A 17155-nucleotide genomic window follows, 5' to 3' on the forward strand; every position below is an offset into this window, starting at 1 on the left:
CCTTCTCCCTATAGGAATATGACAATGGATGAATGGTAGTATTATTATCTTTCTATCTATCTTTCTATCCATTTAATCCTTTCTATCTATGAAAAATCATATGAATTTGACAAAGGTTTGGTGATTAAAACATTTCAATCTAGTGCAGTTCACAGTAAGATGTTTCTAGATATTAGTTTTAGTAGTGGAGCTTTTCTATAATTCATGCTGTATGTCCAACATTGAACATCAGCCATTGAAAAGCAAATTTTATTTTATCTTTATTTGAATTATATATCCCTATTTTTAAATACCTATCTATTTTAATTAGATTTTATTTTACTGAACTTTACTATAGTGACTAGTGTAATAAATGGATGGATATGCCTTAAATCTATCATTAATTAAATTAAATGTGGCATAAAATATTTTATTAGAGGTTTAGTGATTTTTATTGTTAATTATTCTCAGATTTAATGTAATTACTATGTTAACTATTTTATGTAATAAAAAAGTTTGTGAATTTATAAAGGCTTTTTTGAAATATAATCCTATCATATAAAGTAGTAAGCTTTTATTGTCTGTAGCCAAGGATCTTGCTAATCACTGAACTGATATGGTTCTCCTTTCAACAAAGCTTCTTATATATCCAGAGAAGGTTTTTAGCTATTTATGGGGAGGGTGTCTACACTTTAAGTGTCCTTAGAGGCTTCTAGGTGCATTACCGCTAGTCTATAATACAAAGTAGAACAATGTTTTTCTGTCTGTTTCTTTGTACCAATGGATCTCACTAACCACTGAACCAATCGGGTTCTCCTTAATTTTTACTTATTTAAAATCTAAATAAATAGTGCTCCTAGAATCCTAGGGACAAATCCGCTTGTATAAAATAAATAGGAAGCAGAAAACTTTCTATAACATGAACAGAATAATAAAAAAGTAGACTCATTACAGACATATAAAGTTAATTTAAAAAAAAGATATTTAAAGCATTGAATGCTAATAATTTTATTGGTTATATATCAAGGTCAATTAATCCATTATAATAAATATTAATAATCAAAAAGTTTAAAGTATTCAAATCTATAATTATTTTTAAATATTGCTTTTGATTCACCTTGAATCAAAAAATCACTTTTTACAAATTTATAAGAAGAAAAATTTTTAAATATGAATTGATACAAATTAATAAAATATAAACTTACATAAACAATATGTTATAATGATTATTATATCTGTAAATAACTAGCTATTTAATGTTTGATAAAAATAATTGCAAATAAATAGGAATTTTTCAAAAGTAATACACAGGAGTCTAAAGATCTTTGGAAATAAAAGGAAAAAATATAAATATATATAAATATAAACATTTGGATAAGTTTTTTTTTACATAAAAATAGGATTATTATTAGAAAATATTTTAATGGTCAGGTTTTAATATAAAAAAATGCATTCATGTAAAAGAGAGTTGGATAGAAACTGCAATCTTAAAACTGAAGATGTTGGGCTGGTTTTGAATTTATTTGCAATACTTTTTTTAAATCAACATAAGTATATATATATAATAATATATATAAAATATAAATAAAATACAACATGATAGTGTTGAATCTATGGTATCATGGAAAGAAAATGAAGTAACAAGTTTCATCATATGTACACAGTAGCTTTAGATAGGTTATTTTAGGTTAGGTAAATGTTAATGATTGCTCTACAGGGTTAGGAAAAAGGCTCTGCAGGGTTAGAGCACCACCAGGGGCTAGAAATTGGAGAATAGTTAATGTAAAGTCACAACAACCCTAGCTACTTTGTTTTTCTTTCCATGATAAAAATTATATATTCAACAGATAATAAATCAAATGGCAGAATCTTGAAAGTATAAATTTTATTGATTTAATTCAAAGTATTTCTAATATCTTATGTTTAAATCCTGATACCTGATGTTTAAGTTTCAAATACCCAAAAATCTAGATTATTTTATTAGTAAACTGGACCAATTTATATCTTTAATATCAAATTCTTATTACTTAGTCAAAATTCATGCCAATTTGCTCCATATACCATGTTTATATAGTAGACACTCAGTCCCTTAATGTAATTAAGATATTCAACAACCATAAAAGACCAATTAGTCAGTAAACTAGATTATTATCTTCAATAAATCCTTATAATAAAGTAAAAGGATGTTTATATATTTGTTTGTTTGTCTGTGTGTCTGTCTATAAGAATATTGTAATGGTTTCTTTTAAGATATTTTGATCTTTTATTTTCTCTTAAATTGAAATAATTTGAGGACACAAAGAAAATTCCTTTTCAAAATTAAACTTGAAGTAGCAAAAATGGATCATATTCTACATTTTATAAATTGTTTATTTGATAACTCCTTTCAGATACAATTATTGTTTTTTCATCTAAAATATTAAAAATGATAACCAATGTTCAAATCATTTCTTGGATGGTGGTTTAGTTTTATCTCTATGAAAATTAATGTCAAGCAAAGTGTTATATCCCATTTGCTAAGATTATCTGCAATCATAAGATTAAAACCATTTTTTTTACGGCCCAAGATACTGAAAGCATAGAATAAGAAAACTGGTTTTAATCTTATGATTAAACATTTTATATCTGCAGAAAGCTTTTTATAATATGATGCAAGAAATAACTAGCATTACATTAAGGGAGAAGGTTTGTAACTGGATATGAATTGAGTAAATAGTAATATATATAGTTAATAAAAAAATATGGAGTCATGTGAAGGAAACAGAGGTGCGAGTTTTGTCATATTTTCACAGTAGGTTTTAAAAAGTTATTTCAAGTTAGGTTAGGTTAAATTAGATAATTATCCTTCAGGGTAAGAGCCCACCGCAGTGGCTAGATGAATCAGAAAAGCTTCTGTGAAAATATGACGAAACCTGCTACTTTGTTTACTTCACATGACCCAAAATATGTTCTGTGAAGGATCTTTATCTGCTGCCGTTTTCAATTCTGAAGTATTAACATTGAATATTATAAGAAAATAACAAATAAATCAACAACAACAAAAAAGATTTGCTGGGCTTAACTTATTCATATATAGATTTAAATATTCTACAACAGAAAATGAATAATAAAAGGATGTGGGGATTTTGTACATTAATCTTTGTTTAAACATAGTATGGAATTTCATCTCGAATGATTAAAGAGAAATTCCACCTTTTAGGTTTTACTTCTTGCATGATTGCATATGTTAAATTTATATAATTTTTCACCTACTTTTATTGTTGTTCATTTACTCAACATCACTTCCTCTCTTAGCTCCTGAAATATTGAAATATTAGCTCATATTTAAATTAGATAAAATGACGCAAAGTAGAAATTGATATCTGTATTTCTGTCAGTGGTAATTGTGACCAATTAAAGTTACCAAGGTGTCACAAAATTATTAATAGATCCTGGTACATAGGGAATATCAATTTAGTATCAAAAAAGTTTGTCAATGTCATTCTTAAATTTGTAGCCCCAATACTCTTTACTTGTTTATCTGTCTATCTGCTTGTCTGGCTCTCTAAAAATTAAGAAACCACATTATTCTTTATCTACCAGGAGCCAATTTATAGGTACAAAAGGGACCTACAGATAAGGGCTGCTTGATAATATGGGTAAGGAGACAAATCAGAACTATAAAACAGGGAACTCCACATACACATTCAGCACTCTAGCTCAACTGTAAGATGGTCAACCCTCCTTTTATCCACAGACCATTGAGAACTCATTTAGGGTTCAGTGTATTAGAGCGAAAACAGAAAATGAGAAAGAAAACATGTTTCCTTCAACAGCTGAGGCTTAAACAAGAAGGACTTACCATTTTCTCTGAGTACTTCTGCAGTTTGAGAATACCCCTCAGAAATTGCCCAGTCAAGTGCAGTTCTATCTAGACACATTAATTTCTATAATGCACATGATAGATTCACAACTAAATATTTGACCAAATATACAGAAAAGATGAAATGTAAACAGATATATACAGGGTGGATGGTAATAGTAGAAAATTATGATCACAATACAATCTGTAGCTCATTTGTTTTTGAAGATAAAAGAAATCATAGAACATCCTATTATGAAATATAGGAATTCAAGTCAATTTCAGGTTCCAGGTAAAATCCTACAGGTTCTAATTCTCCAGCTCATAGCTCCTGTGAACGCAATTTTATACTTAGTGACATTAAATTTTAAACTTTAGCATTAGTTCACATAACATTTTAAATTTCCCTGCTGACCACCAATTGCTGCAGCTGGACCTGCCAAGTACAGCTGTTGCTACCAAAATTTATGTTTAGAGAATTCTAATATGGTTCTTTTAGCTTTAAAAATAAAAAAATACAGCAATTTAAATTTTTCAAAGTTAAAAAGGACCTAAAACCCAAAAACTGCTATTCAGCCAATTAATTCCATTTGAAATTGCCAAAAGTTAGGAAAGTATTTTGTTGGCGTTAAGTTGGTGTAAAAATTGTTTTTTATCTAATGGAAGGGGAGGGGAAAAAAGGGGAGAAAAATGTGAAGGGGTTGTAGGAAAATTGTCGCTCAGAATTGTTTGTCAGAATCACATTAACTTTTCCTTGCCTAAAACCAATGGTTCTTAAATAAAAGGGCAAAGAAAGCATGCACAAAATGTTTAGCTCTGTAGCTCATAAGACTGGTACTTCCTAGATGTTCATACATTTGTCTAATATATAAGAATATTACAGAATAAAAGTATTGTGTAGCTAACAATTATTCTCCTATAAATAGTCATCAGCTCCATGTTCTAATAAATAATTAAAAGGTAGATGGATAGATATAATTACAATGAATTGTGTACTAACCATATTTATTCTGTAAATTGACATCAGCTCCATTTTCTAGGAGAGTCCTCACAATATTAGTGTATCCTCTCCATGCTGCCCATATAAGACTGGTATCTCCTAGATAAACATACATTTGTCTAATCTTTAAACATTATACACAATAAAAGTATTGTGTATCTAACAATTATTCTCCTATGAATAGTCATCAGTCCCATGTTCTAATAAATAATTAAAAGGTAGATGGATAGATATAACTAAAATAAATTGTGTAACTAACCAGTATTTTTCTTCGAATTGACATTAGCTCCATTTTCTAGAAGAATCTTCACTATATTAGTGTATCCATTTCTTGCTGCATACATAAGACTGGTACTTCCTAGATAGACATACATTTGTCTAATCTATAAACATTATATACAATTAAAGTATTGTGTAGCTAACAATAATTTTCCTATGAATATCAGCCCAATGTTCTAATAAATAATTAAAAGGTAGATGGATAGATATAACTAAAATATATTTTGTAACTAACCATATATATCCTGTTTATTGACATCAGCTTTATTTTCTAACAGAATCTTCACTATTTCAGTGTGTCCCTCCATTGCTGCAAGTATAAGACTTGTTTCTCCTAGATTAAATGCATTTGTCTAATATATAAAAATATTATACTATAAAAGTATTGTGTAGCTAACAATTATTCTCGTATGAATAGTCATCAGCCCCATGTTCTAATAAATAATTAAAAGGTAGATGGATAGATATAACTAAAATAAATTGTGTAACTCACCATATTTTTTCTGTAAATTGACATCAGCTCCATTTTCTAGAAAAATCTTCACGATATCAGTGTGACCTTGAAATGCTGCATGCATAAGACTGGTTTCTCCTAGATAAAAATACATTTGTCTCCTATATATAAAAATATTTTATACTAATATACTAAATGTGTAGTCTTTTTAATTTTTGGAAACAAATCCAGTGTTGGTGGTGAGAAACCCCCAAAGCAGCATCCCCAAAAATAAAACTCTTTGTGTAGCTAAACCATGAATATTCTGGTCCCATGTTCTAATAAAGAATTAAAAGGTAGATGGATAGATACATTTAAAATAAATTGTGTAACTAACCATATATATCCACATCCATATATATTATCTATTATCTATTGATATTATACAATAATAGTATTGTGTATCTTAAGAATAATTTTCTGTCTCCTGTTCTAATAAAAAATTAAAGGTGTTGCCTTTATATGCTGCAAGTATAAGACTGGTATCTTTCAGATGAACATACATTTGTCTTATATATAAAACTATTGTACAATAAAAGTATTGTGCAGGTAACAATTATTCTCCTATAATCAGCCCCATGTTCTAATAAAGAATTAAAAGATTGATGGACAGATATAATTACAATAAATTGTGTACTAACCATATTTATTCTGTAAATTGACATCAGCTCCATTTTCTAGAAGAATCTTTACAAAATCAGTGTGGCCTTTGTTTGCTGCAACTTTAAGACTGGTATCACCTAGATAAACATACATTTGTTGTTTATATACAGTAAGACTCACAAAAAAAGTATCTTTTAGTGTGTAGAGCAATTATCTCAGTTAATAAAAAGAATTTGACAGCCTACTAATTTTAGTATTATTAATAATTGTAACTAACCCATTTCATCCTTGGCATTGAAATCAGCTCCATGTTCTAATAAGAGCTTCACAACATCCATACGTCTGTACTTTGTAGCCTTCATAAGACTGGTCTCTCCTAGATATAAATATATTATTTATGTAATATATTGTGTAATTTAGAATATAATTATAGATGCACAGGGAGTTAAAAATAGAAAAGTATAATTTTACAGTTTATGTATATTCATATACATATATTTTGTAATATATGTGTAGTAAGATATTTATGTGATGTAAATATGTAATTAACTAACCATATTTACTCTTTGCATTGATATCAGCTCCATGTTCTAATAAGAGCTTTACAACATCAGTATTTCCTCTCCATGCTGCCAACATAAGACTGGTATCTCCTAGATATAAATATATTAGATATATTATATAGTTTAGAGTAGAATTATAGATACACATATAAATATATATAGAAAAGTAAAATTTTGTAATATAAGTATAGCAAGATAGATCAAAAGATATTTATGTGATAGAAATAAATATATACTAATATAATAATAATATTTTGTAACTAACCCCATTTACTCCTTGCTTTGATGTCAGCTCCTTGCTCCACTAGGAGCTCTACAACATCAGTATGTCCATTCCTTGCTGCCCAGATAAGACTTGTAAATCCTAGATATAAATATATTAGATTTATTATATTGTGTAGTTTAGAGTAGAATTATAGATACACAGGGAAATATAAATAGTAAAGTATAATTTTGTAATACATGTATAGTAAGATAGATAGATAGATATATATGATGTAAATATATTATTATTATAATATTATGTAACTAACCCCATTTACTCCTTGCTTTGATGTCAGCTCCTTGCTCCACTAGGAGCTCTACAACATCAGTATGTCCATTCCTTGCTGCCCAGATAAGACTTGTAAATCCTAGATATAAATATATTAGATTTATTATATATGGTGAAGTTTAGAGTAGAGCTATAGATACACAGAGAAATACATATAGAACAGTATAATTTTGTAATATAGGTAGAGTAAGAGAGATAGAAAGATATATGTCATGGAAATATAGTATTATAATAATATTATGTAACTAACCATCATTATCCTTTGAGTTGATATCAGCTCCATGTTCTAATAGGAGCTTCACAATATCAATATGTCTATACTCTGCTGCCAATATAAGACTGGTCTCTCCTAGATATAAATATATTAGATTTATCATATATTGTTTAGTTTATAGTTGAGTAGGGAGTTATATATAGAAGAGTATAATTTTGTAATATATGCATAGTAAGATAGATAGATAGATATATCTGATGTAAATATAGTATTATAATAATATTATGTAACAAACCCCATTTATTCTTGGCGTTGATATCAGCTCCATGTTCTGATAAGACCTTCACCACATCAGAGTGTCCATTCCTTGCTGCCAATATAAGACTAGTCCATCCTAGATATAAATATATTAGATTTAGTATATATTGTAGTTTAGAGTACAATTATAGATACACAGGGAAATAAATATAGAAAAGTATAATTTTGTAATATATGTATAGTGAGATAGATAGATAGATGTATGTGATGGAAATATATTATTATAATAATATTAATGTAACTAACCATCATTATCCTTGGCTTTGATATCAGCTCCATGTTCTAATAAGAGCTTCACAACATCAGTACGCCCATTCCTTGTTGCCCAGTTAAGACTTGTCCTTCCTAGATATAAATATATTAGATTTATCATATGTTGTGTAGTTTAGAATAGATTTATAGATACACAGAGAAATATAAAAGTAATAAGTATATATTGGTGGATAAGTTAGGTAAATTAACTAACCATGATTATTTGTAGATTTTATCTCAAAGTTTAGTTAATTTTGTTGTTACCTCAATGTACTTCAAATGTTTATCCAACACCCCCCCCCTCTACCTACTATTATTTTAAAATTCAATTGAAAAAAAGAGGGTTAGACATAACTCTTGTATTATATGTCTATCTCCAGCAGAGGAGTCCTAAAACTGTAGGGCATAAAACTCACAGTGGGATCAAATGACAAATATTTACTTGGACATTAAGAGTAGACAAAAGTAAACTTCAATAAATAGACTTGTATTTGAAGAAATGGTGTAATTTCTTTTGCTTTAACCTGGAAATAACTTAAATATTGCTCCTGTTAACTTCTAATTTGCATTTGGTAAGTATGTCTGGCTTTTTTGGAGCAGCGAAGCTAACCTTTTTTTAAAAAAATCTATAAACCTTCATAACTTTAGATAGGATAGGAATATTTTAACAAAATCAATGTCTACCAAAAAATATTTTGATATGATGAACATAAATGTATTTTTTGTTGCTTTGAAAAAATTCGGTAAAAAATCTGGAAAATCATAAAAACTGACATGAAGTTTTCACTACCCTTTCCTGACTTTTGTCAAAAGATCCCAATGTACAACTGTGGTACCCTAACAATGCAGGGCTAATAAATACAAACTAACCAAAAATAAAAAAAATAATCCCCTCTCTTATATTCAATTACATAAAAATGGGGGGCATTAAGTGCTCAAGAGGCAGTTTAGGAAAACATCTGAGATTTAGGACAATTAAATTAATTGCTCATAATTGCACTAACTGCTTTAATTTAAAATTTAAAGATAAAGAAATTACAAAGAAAAAATTTGTTTGATATATAAACTATTTATTAAGTAATATGTTTTGGCATTCTACTTAAATGTAAAGAGAGAGTAAAATAACAAGATTGATGAAGGATGTTATAAATAGTCAATGAATAATTTAATGATTGGACATGCAGATATTGATATTAGAGATATAATAAGTAACTTACCTCCTTTATCCTTTGAATTCACATCAGTACCATAAGATATATAATCCTTTACTTTCTCCAATAGTCCTGCCTTTGATGCATCAAGAAGAAGATTTCCTAGATTTCCTAGATAAATTAATCTTTCGTGAAAATTTTATTCTACATATCTAAATATCTATAAATGAGAAAAAATAAGATGCTTTTTAAAATTTCTCCTGTCAAGGTTTTTTTAAAATAAAATTTATATATTTTTCTATTGCTAATTGCAATATTGTTAAGAAAATGTACAAGATCAAATGTTAACTGGTTTCCTCTTCATCATTCAACAAAAGCTTTTTAATTCAACCTTGTGAGATGCTGGGGTGTTTCGAGTTATTAGGGAACCAAACTATTTATGCATAAAGACATTGAGTTGTGCTGGTCTTAAGTTATAAACAGACTTATACAATTGAATATGTCAATATCTTTAAGTTATTTATAATCTATGAAATGGTACGATTATCTTGTGCTGATATCATATTCAACCTTATTCTCCCTTTTTAAGGTGGGAATTTGGGCCCGGTCTGTAAGGGTTAAAAACATTATATTTATAACCTGCTTCATCTAGTTTTTTCTTGTATTCCTCATACCTCTCCTTAAATAATTAATTTGGTTTGTAATAAATCATTCCTATTTTAATTTCATAAGTAATTTGGTGTTATCCTTTAAAATTTTTTTCAAATTGGAAAATTTTGGTACACTCCCCCCTCCAACCTCTGACAAAACTATGACTCTGGCCAAGAACACTATTTTTTTTTAAAAATTAGATTAAGTTAGTTATAGGCTACAAGGCTGAGTGACTGCTGCTAGGCAGGCAAGGGGCACAAGCGCTACCACTAGTGAAAATCATTTCATTAAAAAAAGTATATCTTACATTCATCTCATCAGTTACATTACAATTATAGGCCCTGAAATAAAAATAAAAAATATAATTGTATGTAAAAAAAAATTACGACTCAATATAATTACATGAAAGATTTATGTTTGTTTTTTTTGAATTATGTAATAAGTTTTTAAAAGTTTATTTTTGCAAATAAACTGTATGTTTCTTTTAGATCTTTCAATTGTGGTTCCTGTGATTTGTGTACAGAGACTGTGTTGTTGGCATTTTAAATTATTTAGTCATATTAACTCTTTAAAATTGAATCCCTCTCTGCACCTTAGTATGTTGGGAAGTAGGGGATACCCCTCTAAATCCCAGCTCCTATCAGAACTAGAGGGATAAACAATTTTTATTTTTCCAACAACATATCAGTCAGTCATATTTTGCTTTCTTCACCCTTTCAACACTAATTTAAAAAAATATACCTTGAAATCTCAATAACATCCACTGGAGATAATTGGCTCTGAAAATAGGCTTGTTTAAGTTTTAAACCAATTTAGGGGATAGTTTATAAACAACTGGTCTTGGGTAAGAATTAACTATTAGGTAAGTGATAACTTCGACTTCCTTACTGCAATGGGCAGTTATTCTAGGGTAATCCCGTATAGAAACTTTATAAAGAACACAAATGTTAAGATTTTCAGTGTTAAGATTTTTCTTCTAAAAATGCCCCAAATAAATCCTTGACATTTTTGGTTGATCAGTATAGCTAAAGGTTTGATAATCAGATGAGAAATTTTTACATTCACCACAGTCCCATTAATTTTATATCAACTTAAGATATTCGTAACTGAGTTTGATAACCAAATTTTTTTAGATTTAAAAAGTAAAATTTTTTTAAAATGGACGGGGGGTGGTACCCTGCCCAAAATAAAAAAAAAACTTCCGAGGACCAATTAAAAGCTACCCTGTAAAAACATACAATTACACAGACAAACAAACATCCTGTTACTTTATTATAAGGACTAGCGGCTATGCCCCTAGAGGCCTCTTGAGGAGGAGAGAGTCAAATTTAATAACCCAATTTCTTATTGTAAATTTTAAAAGAAAGAGTAAAAAAAATTTGGGGGGGCAAAAATTTTTTTTTGTGGGGGGGATGCCTCCCCCCTCATTTTTATTTTAATTAAAAAAATTAAATTTTTTTATTTTTTGGGGGGGGGATTTTTTATTTTTTGGGACCTATGAGAAGCTACCCTGTTAAGGAGAACCCGATCGGTTCAGCAGTTAGCGAAATCCTTTGGTACAGACACACAGATACATACACAGACAAAGAAACATCCTGTTACTTTAGTATAAGGATTAGACTTAAAATTATCACTCACAGGATATTGTTTGAGCAAACCAGTGTCATTGAAGTATTTTCTAAATGGATCCTTGACAATTATACATGTCTCATTATCTCTGCAATGTCCTCCACTTTCTGGATAATGGGTTATGGAGTAGTAGTCATATGGAGTCTAAATATATTCAAACATTAATATTTCATATTTTGGTAAGAAATTCTTTACAACATATTAAAAAATGTATTTTAATTATTACTTAGAGAAGCATAAATCAGAAATTATATTTTACCTCATGTGTTTCTCCATGAATGTCATTACTAATTTTCATTTTGTTTTTGTAAAATTCATCCATCAATTCATGTTTTATTTCAACAAATTGATCACGGTCAGGCCTAAAAAATTCTATTTGGATTTTGTGTTTTAATCTAATAAATTCATTTAATATTTATTAAATTGCACAGAAAAAAAAATGTCCCTCCTTAAGTCTTACACATATTATATATGACCCCCCCCCCCCCCATCAGTATGTCCATCAGTTCATAATGCTATGTGAAAATAAGATTTACTAAGCTGCTATTAAAGCCAAACCTATGTTTTTCTTGTAAATTTTCCCATCATCATAGGGCATATTTGAGAATATAATATCCAAGGCAGTCCAACTGCTTTTTATTTTTTTTTATTTTCACTTATCTTTGGTTGTTCTAAGGGATTTTTTTGTTCATAGACAAAAGGACGATTAGCTTAATTTATGATTTTTGATATATTTTTTATTTTTTCTGCTGCTAATGATTTTAATAAATTGTAGATTTTTTTCCAAAGAGCATATGCTTGATTTACTTTATCCATTTTCCAATATATATATTTGTGCTTAGTTATGCATGGATATTTTATACCATTTTATTACCTGTGAATACTTTTCTAGTGAAAATTTTATCACATCAATTTAATCCCAAGGTTTAGAAGTAAACAGCAAAAACTTCAGCCTTTTCAATTTTAAGATAAACAAATGCATATATATGTGGAGCCTAGCCTTGTAGTGTATTATTAACTTGATTGACTTCCATACAAACCTGTTGTGTTCATGTATAAAACCAATTATATGGGCAAGCTCATGAAGTACTGTTGCTCCTGAAAATAATTTTAATTACTGAACTCCATTTGAAACATTTACTAAGAGTTTAATCAAATGTTGTTTAAAATTACAATCGACTGATTTTTTAATAACTTAGATATCAAAAAGCTAGGTGTTATATTAAAAAGCAGATAAAAACTAATGTTTCAATAGTATTTCATGAGTGTTAAAAGAATTAAAAATTGTAACTCAGGTATCAAAACCAACTTCAGGGGGGGGGGGGAAGTGAACAAGTCACACCAGAGCTTCAGAAGCAAACATACCAATCTATTTTTTAACAATGTTGACAACATCCATGAGAAATGAAGCTCAAAAATTAAGAATGTAAAAAAAAAATTACTTTAGAAAAGTTTCATAAAATAAACATTAATCTTGGTAAAATAGGGAAATTACAAAACCATAAAATCACGCAACCTTTAAAAACACAAAACTTAAAAATCTAGGAATTGATCCAGCACCCCAATAAACAAGTCTTAATAAAACTTTGTGGAGTTATGTAGAATGTAAAATCAATTAACCCCTGAAAATTTCAGCCCTCTATCTTGAAATGGAGTTGAGGAATTGCAAAAATATTAAAATCTAGAAATCGATCTAGCACCCTAAATAACAGACAGCTACTTAAAATCTACAAGGATAAAATTTTTACATCACAATTTTTCTTTCAAATATAAACCAGCATAGTCCTCTGACACCAAAAATACCTCTGGAAGTGGTTTTGAACGCCTAGAACTGATTCTATGGGTAGAATACTGACGCACATAAATTTATCAAGAATTAAATTTTTGAAATTTATTTGGTTCTCATCTTTAGGGGAGCCTTAGGTGCCCCTTGAGTGCCATGAGTGACAAGCAACTGTAGCCTATTTTAAAGATAACATAAGAGGACTCATGTTTGAAAGTTAATGTTGCAGCACTCAGAACGAAGTGAGATCCAACTATTTTTTAAGAACATGGCCTAGAAACAAGTTCTCTAACTTTTTGGAAATGGCAAAAGGAATTAAGGGCAGTTACCAACCCGCAACCGTGGCTCAACAAGTAGCGCATCCGCTCGTCGTCGGGAAGGTAATAGGTTCAAATCTCAGGCCGACACCGCGTCATAACTAAAGATGTTAAAAATGGTTCCTACTGCTGCTATGTCAGATGCGCTACATAAATAGTTAGAGTAGGGGGAATGCCTTGACCCAGAACAGGCGCAACTCATTACCATGCACAGTTGGGACTTCTCAGACAAAGGTCGTTGTCTGTTGGATGTTACTTAACCTAATATCCTTGGGTGTTTGGACAGAGAAGGGTGTGTAACAGTCATCTCTTTATATCAAAATCAACAACTAACAATCTTTTTGTTGAAGTTTACTTTAAACCAACCAAATAATGTTGAAATTGCTTTCTACGGATAGATTTTAAATTTTCTTCCGATGGTTACAAAAATAAAGCCATATATGGAAAAGAATATCACTGATTATAGTACCTGGATTTCAATTTTTCATTTGTTTAAAACTTTATATAAATATCTACATATCTACATGGCTTTAGATATATGACATTAAAAATCGTTTGAAATCAGTTATTTGCATTGTATATATATGATAAAATTTAATATAACCACTTAACAAGATACATGCAGGCAATTGTTAATATTATAAATGATACATAAAACTGAGGTAATCTCAGGACCATCAATTATGTGTAATCTTTTTAAATCTCAAAAAATTCTTATCACAGAAAATGCTTGTCTCTAAAATACATTTTAAAAAGCAAAGCATGGTTTTATATCTAGCAATCAATCGATTGATAGGAATACATTTTGATACAGTGAAACCTCAACAGTGTCCCACTTGGGCATCTATAAGTGCTGTTCTTAGCTTGCTGGCTTGATATCTGAGCTAACAAGGCGTTGAGACAACTCTTGGTGAGACCTTCTCAGTGGGTCCCCTGCAAGCTGACCAGATTATAAGGGTTAGATATCAACTGTTTTGCTGAAGTTGACCACTTTAAAGTTCTCCCTGAACATAGTTGGCTTGATAATACCATAATCCAAGACAAAACAATATTTTATCCCCATCTGAAAAAGTTGAGAAGGAGGTAACGAAGGATGATTTTTGAATGAAAAAAAAGTTGTCTTAGAATGATGAATTAATGGTTCTAATCAAGTCTATTGATGATTAGGAGAATGTTTATAACATTTAAACTGATTGCTTACAACAAAATGTAACCATTTTACCCTTCCTAGCAGGCCTTGCTTGGTAGCCTAGTAGCTCAATTATCACGAGATCTCCTGGCACCCCTTATTTACTATCAAGGTACCCTCTATGAGATCTCATTTTGCAGATAAGTTTTATTCAGATTTTAAAATAGCAGAGATTGCAAAAAGATGTACTGATACTGCAAAATTGATTTGGCCAATGAAACAAGAAATGATAGTTTAGATCTATTAGGGGGTATGCAAATTCCAATTATCCATAATGCACTAGAATAAATTGAAAATTTGATCTCATTTCAAATCATGCTTGCAATCTTTCCAGTTGTCTTGAACCCTAATAAATCTGAGGGGGGAGGGCATTTTCACCCACCTTTCTTATTATTATTCTATTCAACATACAGACTCAAACTTTAAACTTATAGATATATTACATATTTATGACTAATAGGTAACTTTAATCAGTCACTGTGACCACTCTAGTTGAAATTTTAATATGAAATCAATTTTCCTCAATCACAAATTAGAAAATTTAAAAGTCATTTAATCTTGGAACTGTATGGTGCCTAGAAATAAAATGAGACTGAGGGGGCCCTGATTGTTTAAGGTAGGGAGTATCAATAACATATATAACTCTAGTTAGTCTAAATGTAAGTCTTTAAAAAATGCGTTTTGATGACTTTAAGCTGCAATCATATCCCAAAATATTAGGTACAGAATAATGAAAATTCTATCAAAAGTATACCATTATCAGTATAGCACCACACAGGGCCAAGATTTAGTGTTGATGGAGAATATGATCCTGAAAAATTTGGATAAGTTAAATAAGTTACATAAAATGATAAAATTTTTAATTTGTAAAAACTGAAAATTCTATTTTGAAAAATATTTTGTAGAAGGTTATTGTATTTTTTGTATGCTAATGATTTCTTTGATAAAGATTGGTTCAAGTTTCTCAAAGATAGGTCACTAACAATGCAATTCTTATAATAATTGATTTTATCAATAAATCTTTAAATCATGGAGATAATGTTGTCAGAGTGTTCCTTAATTAATGCAGTGAAAGCTTTTGATTATATTGCTCATGATATACTTTACATTAACAGTTGAAGAGGGGGGAGGGGCGTAGAATGCACCCCCTCTGTTTTTTTCTATCTCATTTTCTGTGTGTGAAAGTTAGAGGTTCATAACTAAGTGACTTTACAAATGCGGGTATGGCACATAACTGAGAGTTGAAATTTTTTAATATCTTTATCATGGTGGACACAGGATGCCAGCAAACCTGGCAAGGAAATTCAGGTAAAGAGCAAAAATATTTTTTTGACTTAAACAAGGTTACCAAAATTCTAAAATATCCTAAGTAGAACTTAGGATATATGTATATTAGTATATGAAATTCAGGTGGTCAAGAGAATTTCAGAAATCCAGAAATCTCCAGACATTTGTGATCGCAATATTTTCCTTAGAGACGTCAAATTTTAAATTTAAGCAAGCAGTGGCAGCTAGCAGCTGCCGCATCAAAATTCAGTGTTAAGATTTCTAATATAAAATTTACATAAAGATAAACATTTTATACAAAAATGCTTCTTGTAGCTTTAAAAATAAGGAAATTACAACTCTTTTAAATTTTAAGTGAAAAAGGAACTTAAAAATAAATTTTAGATAAAAGTGTTAAGGAAGTGAAATTTGACTTATGTCTCACTTTAGCTCTCTCACTCTATAAGAAGCTGAGATATAATTAAGGTGAAGCAAGGGTCCCAACTATAAAGGGTTCATAATGCTGGTATACAAGGTAAAAGCAATCTGAGTGAAAGAAACCAGAAATAAGTTGAAGAATCTTGGTCTGAATTACATAACATTAATATTTCAATTTTTGGAGTAATATTGTTTACAATATTCATTGATGATTTACAGAGAGATTTTGATAAAGACAAACTGTACTGTTCTTGGTATTTTACAATAGATATAAGGAAGATGTAATTCCTCAAGATAAAAAAATTCTCAAAGTAATACCTATTGTTGCATGGCATCCAGATAAATTCCATTTTGTAATGTGCAATTCTTGTCCATTAAAAAGTTCAGGATCTGGATTATCATCCAGATCAATAAATCTGATACAACCTTAATTGAATTAATAGATTAACATAGGCTACCATCCAGTTTTTGCTTATGAGAAGGGGGTGGGAAATGTGATTGATTTTTGGGATTATTTTACAATTTAAATCAATCATGGACAAATTAGAAACATGAAACACTTCTGTTTAATAATAAAATGAAAAAAAAATACCTGAAAGTTGCGCCTCCAGTAGTTGCATTTGCTTTTGGATTATT

General features: G+C 29.5%; 2 protein-coding genes across 2 annotated transcripts in view; both read right to left on the reverse strand.

The window, feature by feature from the left end:
• The window catches only part of LOC145307557 (uncharacterized), a 104548-nt gene that overhangs the window by 45400 nt on the left and 41993 nt on the right, over nucleotides 1-17155 (reverse strand). The gene's annotated exons all lie outside the window — the stretch shown is intronic.
• Nucleotides 1399-5428, reverse strand: LOC145307481 (uncharacterized). The gene is made up of 6 exons (XM_080149933.1): nucleotides 5335-5428; nucleotides 5080-5178; nucleotides 4821-4919; nucleotides 3821-3889; nucleotides 3232-3276; nucleotides 1399-2964 (listed from the first exon to the last, which is right to left on the reverse strand). The coding sequence occupies exons 1-5, from the start codon at nucleotides 5405-5407 to the stop codon at nucleotides 3248-3250; spliced, it is 369 nt and encodes a 122-aa protein (XP_080006059.1). The 5' UTR covers nucleotides 5408-5428; the 3' UTR covers nucleotides 1399-2964; nucleotides 3232-3247.

Source organism: Acartia tonsa, chromosome 15, assembly GCF_053477335.1.
Source record: "Acartia tonsa isolate MP-2025a chromosome 15, ASM5347733v1, whole genome shotgun sequence".
NCBI classification, from domain to species: domain Eukaryota; kingdom Metazoa; phylum Arthropoda; class Copepoda; order Calanoida; family Acartiidae; genus Acartia; species Acartia tonsa.

What these genes read in the sequence shown, in the direction of transcription:
- LOC145307481 (XM_080149933.1), bottom strand. Translation starts at nt 5,407, where the DNA reads ATGGAGGGACACACTGAAATAGTGAAGATTCTGTTAGAAAATAAAGCT. An exon ending in CAATAAACAGGATATATATG is followed by an intron (nt 5,179 to 5,334) that starts GTTAGTTACAAA and finishes ATGTCTATCTAG; the next exon opens with GAAGTACCAGTCTTATGTAT. An exon ending in AGAAGTACTCAGAGAAAATG is followed by an intron (nt 3,277 to 3,820) that starts GTAAGTCCTTCT and finishes TCAATATTTCAG; the next exon opens with GAGCTAAGAGAGGAAGTGAT.